General features: G+C 36.0%; 1 protein-coding gene across 1 annotated transcript in view; it reads left to right on the forward strand.

Annotated features, from left to right (window-relative positions):
• Window positions 1-446: 446 nt before the first annotated feature.
• The window catches only part of TRPA1 (transient receptor potential cation channel subfamily A member 1), a 31949-nt gene continuing 10863 nt past the window's right edge, over window positions 447-21532 (forward strand). Inside the window, exons 1-16 of the mRNA XM_050330844.1 lie at window positions 447-566; window positions 3092-3254; window positions 4238-4413; window positions 6155-6262; window positions 6778-6886; window positions 7240-7385; window positions 8651-8787; window positions 10995-11043; window positions 14706-14805; window positions 15734-15834; window positions 17138-17307; window positions 17396-17560; window positions 18131-18245; window positions 19502-19668; window positions 20497-20590; window positions 21182-21241. Coding sequence (XP_050186801.1) covers window positions 447-566; window positions 3092-3254; window positions 4238-4413; window positions 6155-6262; window positions 6778-6886; window positions 7240-7385; window positions 8651-8787; window positions 10995-11043; window positions 14706-14805; window positions 15734-15834; window positions 17138-17307; window positions 17396-17560; window positions 18131-18245; window positions 19502-19668; window positions 20497-20590; window positions 21182-21241 — 1980 coding nt within the window. The remainder of the gene's footprint in view (window positions 567-3091; window positions 3255-4237; window positions 4414-6154; window positions 6263-6777; window positions 6887-7239; window positions 7386-8650; window positions 8788-10994; window positions 11044-14705; window positions 14806-15733; window positions 15835-17137; window positions 17308-17395; window positions 17561-18130; window positions 18246-19501; window positions 19669-20496; window positions 20591-21181; window positions 21242-21532) is intronic.

Raw genomic sequence — 21532 nt, forward strand, 5'->3', positions numbered from 1 at the left:
CCGACTCAATTACGGGCGCTTTAGGGAGTAACCCTTTGAAACACGTCGTGCTGCTTCTTTTCTGTATTCTTCCTACAGCCTTCCTACTCCTCTCCAAAGCTGCCAGTAAAACAAATTCTGCAATAAACTTTTACGGCTACAAAGTAAATGCTGAGAAGCTGACATTAGGAAAGCTCAAGTCCCTGGTTTAAAGCCGGGAGGGCAGTACGGGGGTGGGTAGCAGTGATTCAGGGCACGGGCGTTTCGCGTCTCCGGGGTCCGCCCGGGCCCTGCCTGCTGGGGGAGCGGCGGGATCGGGATGGCCCCCGCCCGCTTTCCCCGCCTCCGCCTCCGCCGCCGCGGGGTGTCCAGGAGCGGCCCCGGCCCCGCCGTCACTCGCTCTGTCGCCTCGCAGGTCTCCGGAGCGGACGGGGCGGGCGCTGCTCGGAGCCGGGCGGGCGGGCGGCATGAAGCGCTCCCTGCTGCGGCTCTGCCGGCCGCGGGACAAGGCGGCCGCCTCCAGCTCCTACCAGGGCGTCGCCTGCGAGGCGGACGCCGCCTCCGTCGCCTCGCAGGATGTCTTCAAGGTGCGTGCCGAGGGCGCGGGGAGGGCGCGGCGGGACCGGGCTGGTGGTGGTGGCGGCGGCGAGGGCTGAAGGTGGAGGGTGAGGTGGGCGAAGGTGAGGTAGGACTATGGAGACAGCGCCGCGGGCTCGGCAGGGGTTACGTCCCAGGAAGCCTTCCCTCCAGGACACCCTGTCTGCTCACTCGTGAGGGAAGGTCTGTGAGGGATGGGAGACAGGCTGGAAGTTGACCTGGCCGTGGCTCGGGAAGGCACAGGATGCCCAGGTGTTGTCTGGCCAAGTCTGGACTGGGGTGAGCGGGAGGGCAGGGGGGGAGCGGGAGAAGGGGGATGCGGGTGGTGGGTGGCAGGTGGCTGGTACGGGTCTCACATCCCCCTTGGGCAGGAGAAGGAGATCCAGGGGTCATGGCAGGAATGAGTAGACTATCTAGCAAAAATGTCCCAAAGAGAAAGTTTAGAAGAACTGGAACTGTTATGGAGGGACAAAGAACCAGCAGTGCAATCTACAAATAGGAAATTGCAGCCAGGAAGGACATAAAATCTTCCCATTTTTAATAGAGAATAAGATGAGAAGTAATGTATTTATATTGCTGCTAGGCAACCTAGACTAAACTTTGGGCAGGCCCTTTGTAAGGGTAAGAATAATTAAGCAAAGGAAGAGGTTGCTTACAGGATGGAAGACTTGGGTAACTTTGGAGATTTTTAACAGCAAGCTAAACAAATTTGACAAAGTTTGTAGATGGGTTTAGATACTGGGTTTAGATACTTCTTGGGGTCATTTCGAGCCATATACATTTTCTGTGTGCTACCTGTAGTCCTGAGCAAAATCTCTGCAGCATAACGTGGTTTATGACCCTCGTGTGTGATCTGCCACCAGAGAGCTGTTCAGGCAAAGGCAAACGAGCTGCAGTTTACAATACCTTGCTTTGCTGGTTTTTACCAACTGAAGTACTGAGAACACCTAACTGAATTCTTCTTTTCCTATTTTGCTAATGAAGCACTGCAGTCCTGGCTGATAAGTCTTACTCTTGTTGATGGAAATGATCATCGTGCCACATTTTGTCTTACACCGAAAAGTAAATCCAATGTTAAGAGTGGCAAAATGTGGTCTAAATCAATAGAAATAAAAAAGGTAGAACATTAGAAGGAATAGAAAATGCTGGACACTGTAACAAGGTTTTCTTAAATAGCTTTTTGATGTGTATAAAATGTATAGATATTTGAGTATGTAACTGGCCTATTATTTTTATGATAGTTGAGTCACCTTAAATACCCTTTCCACAACTATATCACATGTTTTTTATCACCTTTTTCTGATCCTACTTTGGTAACACTGTATTTGGCCTCAGTCTTCTAAATCTTTAAACGCAAATACTATTATTGACAAATATTTTTATTGACATGAGTAACTTCACTGAGGTCAGTGGGACTGGTACCCTGAATGAAGTTAAACACGTGCTCAAGCACACGAATAGACTGCCTCATAATGTATATTTGCTTAGTGACAGCAAAAATTGCTGAGACTTCATGACTCAGGGGATCCTGGAAAGCAAAGTTTTCCTTTAATTTTGCAGCTGAGAATGCTGAAAACAGTGATTTTAGGGGATTTCCTTTTCTTATTCTTTGCTTGCTTACACATCTTTGGGAATGTTTACATTACTTTTGATATGCATTTTTCTCCTTTTTTCCTCTCCCAATTTTGTTGAATTGTTTTTCTTTTTTATTCTGTCTTAGTTTTTAACATCTGTTTGTTAAATTCCTGCCCATTCTACTGCAAACATTTTTTTCTATCAGATTTCTGGGCTTTGACTCACACTAACAAAAAATATTTGGGAGAATATCATAAAGTAAGAATCAGCAGGGTTTCCATAGGGGGCTTTGCTTGTAAATCACAGTATCTGGAATGTATCAAGCTGTCAGTAGGTGCAGGTTCAGCTGTCAGAGTGTCACTGTGATGATACTGAGATCTCAGTTTCAGGCTGAGATAGTAGCCTGTGGGATGGTCTACGCATGCTGCTGAAAATAAAAAAATATATTGGTTGCTCTGGCATAAAGAACATCACAGAAGCCTGATGGCAGAACCTGAAAGCTCAGGACATAGGAACTCTGTAGAAAGATCTAAGAAAGGAATTTATTAAGATTATTAATTTTTCCTCTCTGTTGAATTCATTTGACATGGCCACTGCAGGAAAGAATATAAAAATGTAAGTGATGAATTTGCTTGTTTGAGATTTTCCATTGTGGAAGGAGGATTTTGAGCTCACTACAGAAAAGAAAATAATGTCTTCAAGATGATTTCCATTTTGTTTTAATTTTGCACTGTTTCTCATCTGGATCTGATTTTTTTTTTTTTTTTAATTCAATCTGAGTTTCATTGTTGGCTCAATCTAATCAGGATTTGTGAACTTCTGTATGAAACCAGACAGGTGGGAGAGAATTATTGACTGGTAACATGCCGAAGAAACACGTAACAGCTAACTTCTTGCCCTTAGGAGAATCAGAAAATGAGATTATTTGTATCCAAAATAGGTTATTTCAGATGGAAGCGCCTGTAGGCTGCGCAGCTTCATTAAGAAGAATCGTTCTGGGCTTACAAAAGTAGATGAATTAAATGCCACCCCGCTGCATCATGCGGCAGAAGGAGGACAAATAGAATTAATGCAGTTGATCATAGACGACTCTTCCTGTGAAGGTAACATGCATTTTATTAACTATTTTATTTAACAGAATAGAAAAGTTCAATAATCAAAGTGTCCATTACCCAACTGAAACAGAAGCGATATGTGTTATCTCCATTTATAGATCGAAATATAATTCAAACTGTCTGCCGCAGTTTGCACTGTCTTGGGTATGGTTTGAGTCACCCTTCTTATGTTAGGACTGTTTTGTCTCTAATGCAGTGAATTGATAAGTGTCTTACTTTGTTTGAGACTCAGATTTACAGTCTTCAGATATGAAAAGGAAAACTGCAGTGATGTACAGTAGGTCTTTGTGTCCTCCTTATTTATGTTATGTGTCTTATATAAGCTTTGTGACCTTCATCAGACTCTACTGATAGACTGTAGACTACTGAGCAAACCTACAATGGCCCTGAAAAGCTCATTTTTTCACCTAATGATGGCCATTCTAATTTTAGATTATTCTGGCTGAAATACATTCTTTTTGTTTTCAGTATATCATTTTTGTCCTATTTTTTTAGAATATATTTTGAAGTTTATTTTCAATTTTCAAGCTCAAAATGTACGTAGAACAGACTACTTCTACAACTGCTGTGACTTGATTTACTTCTGTGTTCTTAAGTGAAATAGAATAGATATTAACTTTCTTACAGTTTGCAAGCACTTATTTGTTACCTCTTATTTCAATTATTCACACTCACTTGTTCTGTGCAGCCTCTAAAGCAATGGCTGCAAAGTCAAATAAAAGGAAAGAGAAGAGTCAAGGGAAGAGGGAAATCAAGTAATTCTTGGGGTGAGAAAAAAGGTGTATAAAATAGTGGGCAAAAAATAGACACTGCATGACAGGAAATCTTTTCCTTTCTTTCTTCAAATAAATGCAGTGTCACAGATCTATAACTTCATCGAAGACACCTTTTTTTTCCCCCATTACAGTCAGAACATTTGATGGTTTTGTTATGGTTTTTATTTTGTTTTTGGTTTCTCTCCTTTGACCTAGTATTAAATGTGATGGATTCTTCTGGAAATACCCCACTGCACTGGGCCACAAAGAAAAACCAGATTGAAAGTGTTCGTCTGCTTCTCAGCAGAGGAGCCAATCCAAACATTCTCAACTCCAATATGATGGCACCTTTGCATATGGCTGTTCAGTCCCTGCATAATGAAATTGTGAAGGTAAGTCTAAAGTCCACGTAAATATACACACTCGATAAGTAGCTCAACAGCAGCTGCGTGCAGAGCACCAAGACCTCGATATATGCTGTATTTCCTCATATGTTCTGTTTAGAGAGCAGGATGGGTAACATACGATGCTCATGGAAGTGTTTGTGTCTTAGCAGAGCAAGTAAAAAGTAACTTACTGATTTATAGAAATGCTGATATTTGTGCTATGATAGTAGCCGTTATGTCTCATGGAAAATGCTTTTCAATTTTCCAAACACAAGGAATTTTCTTTTAAAATGTTCTTTTTAACAGTAAAACTTCATATGGCCATGTGTTATTTCAAATTATTATGTTTTGATTTGTTTTTTTACAATTATTTAGGAAGTCTTAGAAATATCAACACTTTCGTGAAACTAGTTCTAATAAAAACAGATTAAAATTAGTTGGAAAGCACAGTTATTAAAAGCACCATTCTAATAATAATCAATTAATTTCTAGTAATCAATTGGAGAATGAACTCTACAATTAAAAATCACAAAAATATATTGTGAAGAAATTACTAAAGTATTCATATTGAACCTTGTAAAATAGCAACAGCATTGAGATTTTAAGCTGCATAACTTTTTATTCCTTTGTGTAAGTGCAATGAGGATGTTTTCACTTCTTATGCAGCATTTGGATAGAATTTTAGAATCTGTAATGTTCTTCCATTTATTATGTGAATGCAACCTTAATATCCCATCACTTGCCCTTCCCTTTATTTTTTTCACTTTTTCTAATTCATCTAAACAAAAGAAACACATATACCTGTATTCAAGACTGAGAGTCCTTTAGAAATGTTTCAGTGTCCTCACATCTTTTACAAAATCTGTATTTATTATGAATTAAGAACAATAAAATCTGAAATACAAAGCCCATTTTCAGAAATGTCATTGTATCAGCTTCTGGGCTTGGATTCTTCTGCAGCTCTGTTCTTGATCTCTCTGTGCTCTCAATTTTTCTCCATTCTGTTGGTTTTTATTGCCAAATTGCTTGAGAGTGATTAAAATGTGCCAGTTCCTTTAGTACAGAAAAAAAATCACTGGAATTACTGAAAGACAATTAAATAAATATGTAGCTAGGGGAATAAATATGCAGTACAATATGGTCATTATCATTTCCTTTGCTTCTCAAAAAATGCTGGAAGCAGTCATAATGGTACTTGATGATACTGATAGCTCAGTGTCAGGTGTTAGCATAGAAACTGAATCAGGATTTCAGGACTGGCAGGATCTCAGTTCTCCTCAAGCCTCATCTCCCTTCATCATATATAACTGTCCAGCAGATACCAAATTGAGCAGATTCCACAATTTTGCCAGGGAATAGAGAATATTAGAAGACATTAAAACAAATTCCAGTTGAAAATCTCCATCTGTAATTTGCTACAGAAAATATTTTCTCCCATTATTGGGGAAATTGTTAAATCAGACTTTAAAATACTCTGCAGCTATGTGCAGAGTTTAACTAAGTTATCCAGCTGTTTGCTGGAAAGAATGGTACTTTGCTTTCTCTGGTTTTACCTGCATTTTTCACCTGCATATTTTTAACATTCTCCTGCATTTTGTCCCTCCTCTACCTACGCACTATGGGTCTTTGGCATACAAAATGAATAGGTTGCAAGAATGTTATGGGTGGTAAACAACAAAAATAATGGACTAGGCTTTTGTTGTTTTGTTTGGCTTATGATTGACCGAATGTTTCCTTAAACATCTAGATTTTAGTCCAGCATAGCAGTACAGATGTTAATTTGGAAGGTGAAGCAGGGAACACACCTATAATTGTAGCATGTTACAAGGATAATCCTGAAGCACTGACACTCCTGGTATGTATGATCATTTTTTATGTGCTTCTGTCTACCTTGATGCCATGTTATTCTGTTCCTGTGTTCTCTCGTTGTTTAATACAGGAAGGTTAATCATGGGCCTAGTATTCAAGTTGCTTTGCATGGGTTACTAAGAATCTTTAATCTTTTAAGAGTGTATATATATATATATGTGTATATATATATATATGAGGTAATTATCTGAGTGGCATATATATATATATATATGCCACTCAGATAATTACATATATATATATGTACATATATGTAATTATCTGAGTGGCAAACTTCAGGAAAAAACTTAAGCTGCTTTTGAAGGTCACTCACAAAATGAAGTATATGTCTTATAGATGTATGTATATAATATGCAAAAGATGCTTGTATATAAACTTCATAAATGCCTATTCAACATTAAAAAAAGAGACAGCTATACGGGAGACTGTCTCTGAAATAGTGTGTTCGTTTGTCAGATTTTTCTGTATGTCATTAAGCTGTATGGAGGCATTATTTTTCAGATTGAAAACGGAGGGAAAATATGTAAACCAAACAAAACGGGATGTATGCCTATCCATGCAGCTGCATTTTCAGGTGCAAAAACATGTATGGAAATTCTTTTAAAAAAAGGTAAGCATATTGTTCCCAAGCAGTGAGTAGGATTTAGCATTACCAGTTTACTGCTTTAGCTCTCAAAGAATTATGAAAACAAGCACTTATAACTGTGTTTGAACTTAAAAGAAATTAATGCAGTTATTCCTGTGGGCAGTTTATGCTTGCAACTTTTATATGATTGCAGCAGCAAACAAACTGCTTTCCTGATATTTATTGTGTTCATCCACTGTTTAATGAAAGATGTGACAGGTTCATATTTTGAGGGGGGCAAATATTATTCCATGCATAATATACTTGTTTTGAAAGCTTTTTGTTTCTGTTATTTAATTTTTGCTTTTAAAAAAATCCATTTATTTTTTATCTCTCAGGTGAAGAATTGGGTCACTCTGCTAAAACCCACATCAATTTTACCAATAATGGAAAGTGCAGTCCGCTTCATTTGGCAGTTCAAAGTGGGGACCTGGAAATGATTAAAATGTGCATTGAATTTGGAGCCCAAATTGATCTAAAACAGGTAAAACTCAGAGTGGAGTGAAATGTAATTTTGCTAAAACCTAGGTATCTCTAAATCTCTGAGTGGTATGAAAAAAATCATTGCTCATTGTCTCTTCCAAAACAAAGCCGAGAGAGCAGCAAATTAAAAGAAGTCTTTCATTCAAATCAGGCAAAATGTGAAGTTTCTCTACACAAGTTACATAAGGTCATCTCTTCTCAGAAGTGGGATCTTCAGTCTTACACTTTCTTATCATGCTTGTTTATCCTCAGCCTTGCCTTGGCCTTCACAGTATCTTCTTTGTAATCAAACACAAATTTATGATACTACTGCTGCTACCAGCTGCTGGCACTGCTGGTGTAAGGGTCTGTACCCAGCTTCATTCATAAACATTTCTAAAAATATCTGTCATTAATCAAGATATTTGCAAGGCTGAAATCAAGTAATGAGAGCAAAAATAAATATAGTTTAGCCTTCTTTTACTGGTTTGATTCTTTGAGCACAGCTTTTGAATGGGGTGATTTATGCTGCTGATTTGTGATGGGTAAGACTGTTTCAAGAATGCTTCTGGCATTGTTGGAAAGCCCATTCCAATGCATTCACTGAAATGTTCCTGTGCTAAAAAGGAGAAAGTCAAAACCCTCAGGCATATATCAAAGCTGGTTTATCCCACCTAGTAAAATGTAATCCTGTTTTGGCAAATATTTTTCCAACCATTTATATATTACTTAATTACTTTATGACTGTCTAGTTTATAATAGTTTAATGACATATTAGACCAAGTTATTTTTAACCTGCAGAAAAACTGATGTAAGAATTACTTCTAAGGAATACTCAATTTAGGAAGTAAAGGGCATTTTAAAAGAATGCATTTTCTGTATTATATAGGCCCATTTGTTTGCCTGTTGATTTGTACTGGCCTACCTATGATTTTCTGTAGCTTTCCTTTATGTCTTGTATGAAAAGGTGCCGCACCTGTCTGTTTTTTAATTAAACTACAAAAAATTGTTAGGAGTATAATTATCTCCAATCTTAGGGACTTGGCATAGAATGATAAAAAGCTTTGTAGTAATCTTTTAAAACTGTCTCTTTAGTCTTTTCTGGTCTTTACAATCTCTTTAGAATTCTACTACTTCAGTAAAAGACTAAAGCTTCATTACTTGCGTAGAAGTTTAGGCATTTAGGAATTATGAATTCTGGGCTTGATGACTGGTGTGTTCAATAGATAGGACGTGAGGTTGCTGAAGTTTAAATATTTAAATTTTGTCTTATTCTCCCATTTATAGAATGAAAAATGCACAGCACTTCATTTTGCTGCCACTCAAGGAGCAACTGAGATTGTAAAACTAATGATGTCATCCTATGCTGGTGAGGAATCCATTATTGATGCTGTAGATGGGAATAAGGAAACATTGCTTCACAGGTAGGAGGCTGCTGTACCAAACTTCAATATAAATTGTGAGCCATGATATTCTTAGTCATTCCTCACATTTGGAATACCATTTCCACATGATTTGGAACTTCTCCGTTTTATGGGAGATGGTTTTAGTACAGTATGAAAAAGTCAGTAATTTGGTCGGAATGTTAAAAATTTTGGTGCTGATACCAAAATCAAACCAGTTCCAGTTACCTTGGAACCATGTTAAGGAATGGTTACTGACATTTTGCACTGAAAATTTACGCCAGTAAAGTACTTGGTGAACAAGTTTGTGGAATTGTTAACGGCCTCTGACAGTGTGCAGGAAATGCCCTCATCTAATGGGGTGATGATTCCTAGAAAATGAATGAAAAATAATATAGGCTGTTTAAAAGAATATTTTCTTTTTTTTTTTTCCCCAAAAAAGTTATCTTATGCCTGGTCAGCTACAAGGAGATGTTGGTACACTGCCCTGTGACTTCAAAGTTGCAGATGGTGTTTGTGTATGTAATAATGCTGTAGACTTCTAGTCTTTCATACTCCATTTGATACCAGAGCACTAGACTGTGGAGACGTTTCCTCAGTCTTTTGTAACAGAAAGATGCTTAGTTAAACGTGCTGACTCCCAGCTCTATGGAATATATTATACTTCCCCATCTATACATTTTTTGCAGGAAAGATATTTCACACTGCATTTAACTATAATTATTTGACTCTCTTATTCTACAAGAAGCTTAACAGTATGAAAAAACTGGTAAAATGTCAGAAGCAGTGGAGATTATTGTTCTTTGGACACACTATGAAGTGGTGCGATTCAAAGATAATTGAAGACATTAAAAGAGGACTGTGTTGTAAAGCTAAGATAATGTTTGTGTACACTTGGAAATGTTACCATGTCCAATGATAGAACACAGTTGGAGACGAAGTGGTGACAGAATGCCAAAGAAAATTGTGCAGACATACATACCACGTAATAGATAACTGGCTACCGTATCCATAAAAATTATTGTCCTTCAAAAATGCTTGGTAAAAGGAATGACATTCCTTTAGTCCCTGTACCTGTGGAACAGGAAAAATTATATTATCAAGAATCATCAGAAAGGTCGAAAGTCACCCAAATATCTCAGAATATAAATAAACTGAATGGGAGCATTAACTTGTTGAGAAGCAAAGCAGTAGTAAAACAGAGGAAGAACTTGATCCTTTTGCATTCCTACTTTCATGTTTCCATCTAAATATTTCATAAAATGACTTCACTTTCTCTTCAGTCACCTTGGAATTTGAGCGTGTGTGAAGCATGCAGTATTTATGCGTGGCTGGAGGGGTCTGCTATAGATAATGGCGGCATCTCTACATATTTGGAACCATGACTTGACTTTTAAAATACATCTTTTGAGTAATCCGTTCTATCTATAGTACACACAAAGTTATTACCCCTTATAATGCTAAGCAACTGTTATCTTTGAGATACAGTACAACCTTGGAACTGTCCTTCTGTGTTGCTTATTGAATCAAAATATTTCACAGAGGTCTGACTTCTGAAAACACTTTGACTGTGTGTATTTACAGTACTGTACTTCCTTTTTTGGCCAGTTTTTTTCCTGTAATATATTATTCAATGTCTTACTATAGAATAAAACCAGCGAATTTTTCATGTCTGTAGACAGCTTTAAAATATTTTTCATATTTTGCCATGTAAACTTCCCTGCTGTAGTCAGAATCCATTTTTACCCATTGCCATTTTAGCCCCACACTAGTGTTTGCACAAGATATATAGCAAGTTACTTTTGAAGCTCGGAACAGTGAAATGAATTTGAGGCTCTAAGTATGCCTGGAACAAACTGTATCTGAAATTTATGGAATTCTATATTGACCTTGTGTGGTGCAATGAAAGATCTGACATATGAAATGACTGGTTTTCTTAACAATTAATGGTAAAATGCCTGTTGACCTACCAATGAGGTCCTTGTTTCCTGCAGTGAGTTTTCAATGTATTAATTGAACTGAACTTAGTTTGAAAAGAAAACGTCACAACAAAAATCAAAACAATTTATTAAAATCAATTATGTGATGAGTATCTCTCCATCTCTTTTTTTTTAAGTTTATTTATTTGAAAATGTTAGAAAATGTAGCAAATGGAGAAGAATACTACCCTTTGACTTGAAACTTCTTGTCCTTTCTAATGTTACTGTATTTTTGCATTTTCCCTCCAGGACAGCGTTGTTTGATCATTATGAACTGGCAGAGTACTTGATTTCAATGGTAAATATTTAACCAAGCAACATGCTTATAGAGATTATTGCTATCTATTGCTACAGGTCTGCATAGAGAAATTCATAAAGGAGAATATATTCTCAGGCATAGGCTATTTAGACAGATATATGTTTCATAATGTATAATTGAGCGTTACAGTACAACAGTAGTTATGGATCCATAATATCATCCAACAGCTATAGAGGATGAAAATTTCCATTTTTATTTCCATTTTACTTTTCCAGAAAAGTTTCATAAACATCTTTTGCCAAATATGATGACCTGTCTGGTCACACTCACTTTTCAGATATGAAATGAAAAATAAATGCTAAACACGCATTGAATTTGATCTGTTTTTTTTTTTTCCAGGAATAAATCCTTTTTTTAAAAAATGTACATATGGTTACTGTGGTATCACATAGCCATATATCAAAGTTTGTGCGTGGTCTGGAAATATTTTTTATTCTGTGTAGTTTGGTTATATTTCTTCACTGAATAATTATGAGAGACAAAGAGAAGAAATGTAATCATGGATGCTGCTGGCTATGCTCCCAATGTCCATTTGTGCCAATTAAACTAAGGCTCATATAATCATTATGTGCCCCACTTGGCTGAGGGAATTTTCAGAAATCATCAGGCTTATTTTTTGGTTTGTGTATATTTAGGCGTTTTACTTCATTTCATGATAATTCTATTAAGAATAATTCTCTTTTATATACAGTTTTGCTTTTCTCAGAAACTCTGTTGAAGGTATTTAATTTATTCAGAACTAGATGTTATGCTTATGTTTGATTCAAATGTGAAATGGTGAGGTTTGAGCACTTACACTTGTTTCACAAAATGACCTGTCTACAGAATTTATTACCCAAGAAACACAGACACAAGTTTTTGCATTTAGATGCTTGTGTGCACAAGGTATTATATCATAAATATTTTTAACACCCCATTTGAAACTTTCATTCCCTGAGTGCCATTTGAATATTTTGGCCTCTTCCATAGAAGCTATGCTGAGGGTTTGTTTGGCTTTCCATATGAAGTGTGTCAGTTTGGAAGCTTTAGGACTGTTTTAATTTGCCCTGTCTGGGAATGAATCAAAATATGCCAGCTGGAGCTTGTGGAATGGGGCATGTACAAGCTGTGCTGCCTGCGGCCCTGAACTCCTGGCCAGAAAAGGTGCAGCAGTGTTACTGCTTGACAGGACTAGCAGTGGCTTTCAGGTTTTAATAAAGAACAACATTTACTTATTTTATGTGAATATTATTAAATACTCACGCTTCATGAACAATAACTTAAAATCATTACTTCCTATATCTTGTTTTTCATACGTTTTCTGTCTGAAAATAAGAGACATTGTAAACAGATACAATGTTACATCTAAGCCTTCTAGATAGAAAAGGTAAGGTGACCCATGCTAAGCAGAACTGCCCAGGCACACTATGTGTGCTATTTACATTTAAATGACACCTATTTTTTTTTATTTTTTTTTTTAATTATGAAACTATGGCTCAGTGCGCTACACAAAAAACAGAGAATCAACTCTGGATACATTTCATGCAGAGCTTTTAATTATTTTGCCTTTGGACTCAACACAACACGGCAATGAGAAGATGCTCTCATTTTGTTGGGTTGCAGAGCTATGGTTTGACGTAACTCGAGGCTAAGCGAAGCCTTGAAAAAAGGGGAAGGTGGAAACCTAGATCAATATTCCCGACATCTAAACATCACGAAATTTGTATCTTTAAAGAAATGCTACTTCCAAATTGATTTTCAAATTAGGCATTTTAAAAACAGTGACTTTAACACCCAAGTGGCCGCTGTCCCATTTGACAGGTGCACAGTATCTGGTTTGTGCATGCAATCAGGCATGATTGTATTTGCAAGCTACGTAGACAACTATAAGGAAGACTAAAGAAATGAAAATCAGAAAGCTGTCATGATTTAGCTACTATCTTAGTGTCTTTTAGAGTTTTTTTTCTTATGTAGTGGACTACATTGAGGTGTCTGGTATTTAACATTGACGTGTCTGGAATTTCCTGAGTTCACTTGATTATTTTTACTGAAATGTGTTTATTCAAAGGAAATAAGCAGTAATTTTCTTTTTTTATTTTTATTTCCCTTTTGCTTCTTTTGTCTTCACCAAACGGAAAATGAAATATTAAATTGGTAAAAATACTAATTGATATTTACAAAATTGGCCTTTTCAATTTTGATATTAATATCTATTTAATTCGTATAAATCTATAAATGCAAAAGTAAATGGAGATCAGAAACTAAATTTACAAGCTTTTAATTCAGCTGTATCATAAATATGGTAAATATATGTGGCAATATATAAGTTACTCCTTACTCTGATAAATAATTGTGAATGCTGACAAATTCATTTGATTGACAGCTGAACAATTAGCTGGAGGGAAGGTGATTAAATATTTCATAAGGAACTGGAAATTTCAGTCCTGTATTCTTTGAAAAGAATAGATACTTGGATAAAAAAGTCTATTTCTTTGATGAATAAGAATATGAGGGTGCCTGACCTTATAGAAAGGTAACCGGTGAAATGGTCCTGCATGTATTACTCCCAAATATTTAATCAACATACATTGGAAGCTTCCTGTTCTCAGTGATAAAGTAATAATTGTACATTTATTAAACATTTCTTATTACTACATTACAGATGTTACCATCCTAGAAAGTAAATATGGATCAGGATTGTGATTGATTCTCTCTCAAATTAAGATTGGACCCAAAGATGATTAAAGTTAATGGAAAAACTACCATTGATTTTTTTTTTCCCAATCATCTTTGGATATTATCTGAAATAAAATAGATTTTTTTGTGTACTTTGTTCAGCTCATCAAGTTTGACTTGCAACTCAATATCTAGAAAAATGATATCTAAGCCATTATAAAATATAGATACATTTCATTGGTTCATTCATACTCCCTTGTTGGTGGGATTTTTTAGATAGTTGTGTTTATGCTCACAGTAGTACTTTGCTGATATGATCATAGTGATCCTGTGTCCATAGTGACCATACTGACCGGGCAACATGCATCTAATGCAAAAGTAGACAAACCAGAATAAAAGTATGTCCACATTTAATATAGCTCCTTTTGGAGTCAAAACTGAATTGGTTCATATCACTTAGGATGAAGAACAGAAAATTAATATAGATTGAACTATGCAGATCAAACTGTATTAATCTCTGGATGCATTACTTCTTGAACAGTGTTCACACAGCACAGAGGTTAAGAAAGGTCTGTTCTGGTAACTGTTTGATAGGTAGGATTGCATCATTCAAAAGGGCTGCAATTTTTCCATTTGTCTGTACCTTCATTCCCAGTATTTTCAAGTTAGAGTTTTATACTTTGAGTATTTAAATGCATGGAAAGGTACACTAACAAAAGATCATGACTTGTGAGTTCAGTATACCTAGGAGTAGGCCACTATTATTTAGGCATCTGAACTTTTATATATAGATGACTGGGCTGTGGCTGATAGTTAGAAAGCATAGTAGTTTTATCTAGAGATGTAATGTGTTTATTGAAATTACTTATCTGGAAAATCTAGAGTTACTAAGAATGTCTGTATTTCCATTATGCTTTGAAAAGCATCACCTTTTTAGAGTTTCATTTATTCATTATTCATTATAAATTTGAAATTCTTTATTGCAGGGGGCTAATATTGATAGCGTTGACATAGAAGGTCGATCCCCGCTTCTGTTGGCCACTTCCTGTGCCTCATGGAAAATTGTGAATTTACTGCTCTCAAAAGGTGAAAAGGAATATATACATACTATATACTTCCATTGAGCAGGGTTCATACATGTTAAAACCCTGTGTCTAACTTTCCTCTTAATTTCAATTAAGTACTTCAGCATCCAGTCCAGGAGCAACTGAGCTAAACAGCTGCACAGTGCAGTGCTGGTATCACCTGAGATAAAGAATTGGTGTGATGATTTCACCCTTTTTAATACAGAGTGAACAAGCTGTAGACAAATATGCCATGTGTCCTGCTTCTCAAGGTGGAGGTGCCACTGGCATTCCATCCCTGTTTTCCTAAGCAGTTCACAAAGTAAGCAGAACTGTGGAATAAATACAACACTTATACAGAGAGATGTTTTATACTGGCAGTCTTTAAATGTTGGAGCCCATAGTTCAAGCATTACCTGTGATTTTATTAAATCACAGGCACCTTGAAAATGTTTGAACTATATCTTTCAATTGCTACACTTTTGGTGCAAGCTTATGATTGTTACTATATTTCCTCTTGTTAATAGTATTATAACTGATTTTGTTAATAAGCCCTATTATAAGTTTTGAAACTGTGGACACATTACAACTCTAAAGATTAGAAGAGGTGATTGTCTGCATCTTTAAATTACCTCTTGATTTGTGGGTGTCCAGCATCTTTAAATATAAGAGTCCCATATAAATCTTAGTGCTGCAATGAAATACGAAATGCATACACAAAAAATAATGATGAAATTTAAGTGTCAGGGTGATTTTTTTGAAAGCAAAATTATATGTTACGTTGTCAACTTAAAAGAATATTTTATAGATTTATAAAATTTGTTTTATAAAATTGTATAGATGTATAAACATATTCGCTCAGCATTTGTTCCTTTGTGTTAAGCACCATCATGTAATGTGAGAGGTCAGCAGTTTTGAATTTGCTAGCATTTATTTCCACATTTATTTAGGAGCAAATGTATCATTAAAAGATCATCTTGGTCGGAATTTCTTGCATTTGACGGTATTGCAGCCTGGAGGATTACAGCATCTGAATGAGAAATATCTGCAGGTACAGTAAGCATCAACTTATGTCTTTATGTTACCCTCACTAGGAAAACATTTTTAAAAAAAGAGCAACTACCATTTTATTTTGAAATGTTTGTAAGAGTTTGCGGTACTTGTTAAGTAGCCCATGTCACAAAAAATGGTTTGAAGAGGTACATATCTCTCATGAAAACATTTCAAAGCCAATAATACAGTTTTCTTATTGCCAGGCAAAGGAATAACATAATCCCATAAATTATTTTGCTGTTGGGGGATTGAATAGCTCAAGAGGTAGGCAATAAAATACAGAACTTTTCACTTCTATTTTCCCAGCTTGCATGCAGTAAAGTTAGGAAACATGCTCATATTCAGTCAAGCTCTAGGACTTAAATAGCTTGCAGCATATCCTGCAGGAGCTTTCTGTGGACTGAACCATAATGAAGTCTTGGATTTGGCTTTTGAAAGGATTTTGAACATAGATTTGTATTTGGCTGTATTGAAATGAAGCACTCATATTGCTGGAGCCCAAGCTTGCTTGAAAAAGTTAAATTTACTGGCCTCCAGAGCCCAAGAAATAACTTTTTAAATGTGAATCAAATCTAACTGATCTTACAACATCTGCTGACATCTGTAAAGAACTTTGATTAGTAATGCAGAATAGATTTAACATCCATTTTCAGCAGATGTAGTTTTAAATTAGTAGTTTCAGCAGAATCAGTTTTAAAACAGTGGTTACTCTGTTATCTGCATTGACTTTCTGATTATTGATCATATTAATAATTCAGGCAAATAAGTGGATTGAACTGTGGGAGAAGATTTGTAGTTGCCCTAGTAAAGGTTATACATAGGAGAGTTAGATGAGATACAGAGGAAAAACAGGGAAATAAAGATGAAAAAGAGAAACAATTTACACTGTAAACCAGTGAAGTGGTAGGTTTTGACAGCCAGAAGTTTTGCTACTGAATATAGACTATAGGCTACCTTTAGGTTTGATACAAGCCTTCTGCTGCCAGCAATGAGCATTGTGATGGAATGGCAGCCAAGAAGAATTTCCTGTATTGTACAGGAATGGGTTGCAGTAAGGGTGCAAAATGGCAAACTCCTGTGTTCTTCAAAGAGTAGTTGTTTGAAAAAACGGTGACCCGCAAATCAGGGGACACTAAATGCTCATTGTTCCTAAATTTAATTTTTCTAAAGCTTGTTTCCTATTTTTACATACTGCTTTAAAGTATTAATGCTGTTGCTGCAAGGTATTAGAAACTGTGAAGCATTAGAGACGTATATGTAATTTTGTTGCTTTTTTTGGGGGGTATTTCTTGGGGGGACAGATGGAACATATTAAAAATCTTGTAGTGGATGAAGATAACGAAGGATGCACTCCATTGCATTATGCATGCAGACAAGGTGTGGCCCTCTCTGTAAATAATTTACTCAGCCTCAACGTTTCCATCTACTCTAAGAGCAGGGACAAGAAGTCACCATTACACTTTGCTGCCAGGTTAGTAGTACTCTCTAGGCAATGGAATCCGTGCCAAGTTTTTCATTCCTGTATTTTTTACATTAATTTCTATGTTTATCTTGCAAAGCTATGGGCGGATCAACACATGTCAACGACTTATAAGAGATATGAAAGACACAAGACTTTTGAATGAAGGTGATAAGAAGGGAATGACTCCCCTTCATTTGGCAGCTCAGAATGGTCATGAGAAGGTAGTGCAGTTTCTTCTGAAGAGGGGGGCTCTTTTCCTCTGGTAAGTACACAGATTTCCATTCATTAAGCCAGAAAAGAACTATCACCATATATTTTATGTCCATTTGCTGGGAAGTTAATGCAATATCAATATCAATATAAATACAGTACATTAAATATTTAATATAATAATATATCCAGATAAAAATATATAGTATAGGAGCATAGTTATGAAGTATTTGTAAAACTAAGCTGCTTGTGCTTTGCTTCAGCCCGACACATAGAATCATGGCTGGCTGTAAAGCCAAGGCTTCTAATACTGGGGAAACTGAGGTTTCTCTAAATCCAGCTTAGAGAAGAATATTGAACCTGTTCATGGAAAAAATGTTGCTTTGGAAATACTATAATCGTTTCAGCTTTACTTCCAGTCTTGAGTAGGGTTTCTTAGGATTGGTGGTTCAAGGCATTCTGCCTTGCACTGTAAGTCCTGCTTCCAGGTCAAAGATCCTCAGGTCATTGGCAGCTCCAGGAAGCTCCCAGGCTCACACCTGTAAATCCGGGAACCAAAAGTTGAGAGTCCTGTTCCAATGTACATGTTTATGATTTCTAATTTTATACCATTACATGTAAGCGATTATAAAGGCTGGACAGCCCTGCACCATGCTGCCTTCGGAGGATACACTCGCACAATGCAGATCATTTTGGATACCAATGTGAAGTGTACTGACAAAGTGGATGAAGAAGGGGTATGTGTTCACATAACATTATTTGTTTCATGTCTGCTATTATTTCTAGACCAAATGTCAATGGTGTGCTATTTGTAGCTTTACATATGTAAATTCCACATGCATTACATGTGTAAATTTCATTTCCTCTGGCAAAAGTAGTGCCTTTATATTTTACCACTCTGCAAGTTAATTTCTTGGATAAATATATGATTGTTGATATTGTTATCTGATTGTTTCTGTGGGAGACAGAAAAGATGCATATAGCCTAACAGAATACATAAAATACTGAGTATATTAGATATGTGCCTCTTACCCCCTTTACATTGCAAGAATATTTTAGCAATGTAGTACAAGCATTGGTAATTTAAATTTAAAGAAATTATACAGATTTGAAAAAATCCAATATCAACTATAGCTTTTTAATATAGTGAAATCCATCTTCTCTGCACAGTAATGTCAAATAAGTACAGCATCTGTCTTGCTCTGAAGTTTGGACAAATGCAGTGTATGTTGGGTCAAGACAGAATCCACTTCCTGGATTGAAGGCCTCTTGTATGACCCTGCCTAACAGTTCCCCATCAGAAAATAAAGCATGGTCATTTTAGAGAACTATTCAATTTCCGACACAGAAGCTGCTGCTAATTTCTCTGAGAGCTGGTGTTAAAACATTTAGAATCACTAGATTAGGAACAAATTTTGCCTATAAATTAATGAGAAACCAATACTTAGTCTTTAATTTCCCTCAGAAAAATACAGGTGCATTCAGAAGGCTCTCAAATGTCAGTCTCGGTTTAACTTAATTCCTAAACTATTCAGCCTTACTTCATTCAAGTACCACTTATAAAACTGTGCCCACAGATTCTCTTGCAAATTTGTTTGTATAAGCACATCTGGATGTAACTGGGTGCTTCTCTTCCATTACTCTTCTGCTTCCATGACCAAATGTGAGTGTATCTAAAGATACCATCATTTTAACCTATTTGCGACCTGCAGTTTGTTAGTTGCAAAACTAAAAGATATTAATGAATTGGCTTTTCTTACCTAACAGAAAGTTTCCTCTTCAGATTTCACACTACCGTAGCTGTAGACATAAAATAAATAACATGTCTATAATCTCTATGAGAGTCTGACAATATTCTTATATTTTATGTTGCTAGTGAAAGTATTCAGGGCTTCCAACTGAGAAAAGCATGTGGATTTTCAATGTGGGAAAGCACTGAAATGTACTTTTTTTTTTAATTATTCATGCAATGCTGTACCGTTTGTCTCCACAGAACACAGCTTTGCACCTGGCTGCACGAGAAGGACATGCAAAAGCAGTAAGGTTACTTCTTGACTATGGTGCGAAAATTCTGTTCAACAAAGCAGTAGCTTCTTTTTTCCATGAAGCAATACACAATAGGAGAAAAGATGTAGTGTCTGCCGTCATTTTGCACAAAAGGTAACATATACAGAAAATGCTGAATTTATTTTCCAGTGGTTTATTGGCTTTGGTTTTTTTTTTTTCAAACTGAGATTAAGTTCTGAAAATCTGTAGTTTAGTAAGTAAAACTGAGTACATATTTTAAAATTCCAGAGGTTATGTTCTGTTCTAATGAGCGCAGATAAAAAATTGCATAATTGTAATGGACATCAGATACGTGGCATGTTTATCATATTATATTGAATATTTGTATTCTGTGTAAAAAAAACAAGTAGAAGCCATCAAATAGAGTTTTGGACTTTCACATAATGCTTCAAATACCTATAGAATTTTAGTCAGAATGTGAGTACAACTGATACCATTGAAGAGATATAATTTAAAATTGTTTTAAGTGTTGCAAATGTTGAAAAATGTGGCAGTTCAACTGCAGTTTAGAATATTTTATGTTACAATATAGTGAAGCCTCACTTCAGAAATAAAGTATTGCACTATTGATCGCACCTTTTGGTAAGAGTTCCAGGAAAACTACAAGTATACTTGCCTGATCTTGTAACCCAGGATTCCAGCATTAGTTCCAGTTTTGTATTTTTCAGAAGGTCTTAGCATACTTGAAACATTTCTGCTTATCTGATAATGGAATTTAAGATCAATCATTCTTAGAGAAGCATCCAGAATGTTACTGAGTTACTCCCGAAACCACTAATTTTCCAGTAAATAGTATATAAAAGGTTTATATGTTATGATTTTCAAGATAATATCTTAAATAAAACTCAAAAAATCTAGAAGTAGTGAATTTAAAATAGAAGAAACTAATTAATTTTCCAAAACCTAAAACACTTTTTGCAGGTGGGAAGAAGCTGTTGTGGCATTCTCTCACTATTCCAGTGCCAATAAGTGTCCTTTGCTGGAAATGGTTGAGTATCTTCCTGATTCATTTAAAGTGAGTTTTCTGACCATGTGAAAGAAATGACTGCATGAAATAACATGAAATTAGTTATACTGTGTCATTTGCCCTTGTTTTTCTGATGCTGTCCTCAGGAATATGTATTATTATAAAATAGAAGCAATATAAGTTCACAAAATTTTTGAATTGTATTTTACTGATAGTTTCAGTTTGTCCAGTTTAATTTCTTCTGTATTAGAAAAGTTCTTAGCTTCCTGAATCCAATGGAGTTGTAAGAGTATAAAGACAGTATACAAAGGCGTATAAATGTGATGAACGTCATTGGCTAACTGCTAAACAACACTACAAAATGCTTTTTATTAAAATAGCAAGTGATTTGGTATATTCATAAACAGTTCACACTTTATACTTGTAAACTAGCATGTAGCCTTGTAAGCTGCTTAGTTTCCTGCATGTAAACTATGGACTTTCATGTCATCAAAACATACATCATAAAAATCTGACTGAATCATCACTTCTATTGGGTGACTGTTGTATTTGAAGGAAATTTTCTTTTGGTCCAAACACATTCTTTCTTTTGAACATTATCTATATCACCCTAATTCCCTTTTCTCTTCATCTGAGAAGCTGGTGTTGGACAACTGCATAATTGAGTCTTCAGAGGAAAAAACAAGTCGAGACTTCTATGTAAGTGGATGAAAAAAATCTGTGAAAGTATACAATATGCATACTTTAATATATATTTCAAGTTTATGTGGCTAAGATACACTTTTGGATGAATATCAGAACTTGACAGAAAACATGGGTGACTGATCACATTTTATCCTTTGGGCTGTAAATGGCTTTGAAGTTCAGTTCTGTAATTTTCATGCTTATGCATTTTAACATGAAACCGCTGCAATCCATAAACTTTATCTTTGATAATTCTTGCAATCAAGCTGAGTATCAGAGGTTACGGGTATTTCCAAATAGTGGTGA

The sequence above is a fragment of the Myiozetetes cayanensis genome, unplaced genomic scaffold, assembly GCF_022539395.1.
Source record: "Myiozetetes cayanensis isolate MyiCay16 unplaced genomic scaffold, myiCay2020 scf1, whole genome shotgun sequence".
NCBI classification, from domain to species: domain Eukaryota; kingdom Metazoa; phylum Chordata; class Aves; order Passeriformes; family Tyrannidae; genus Myiozetetes; species Myiozetetes cayanensis.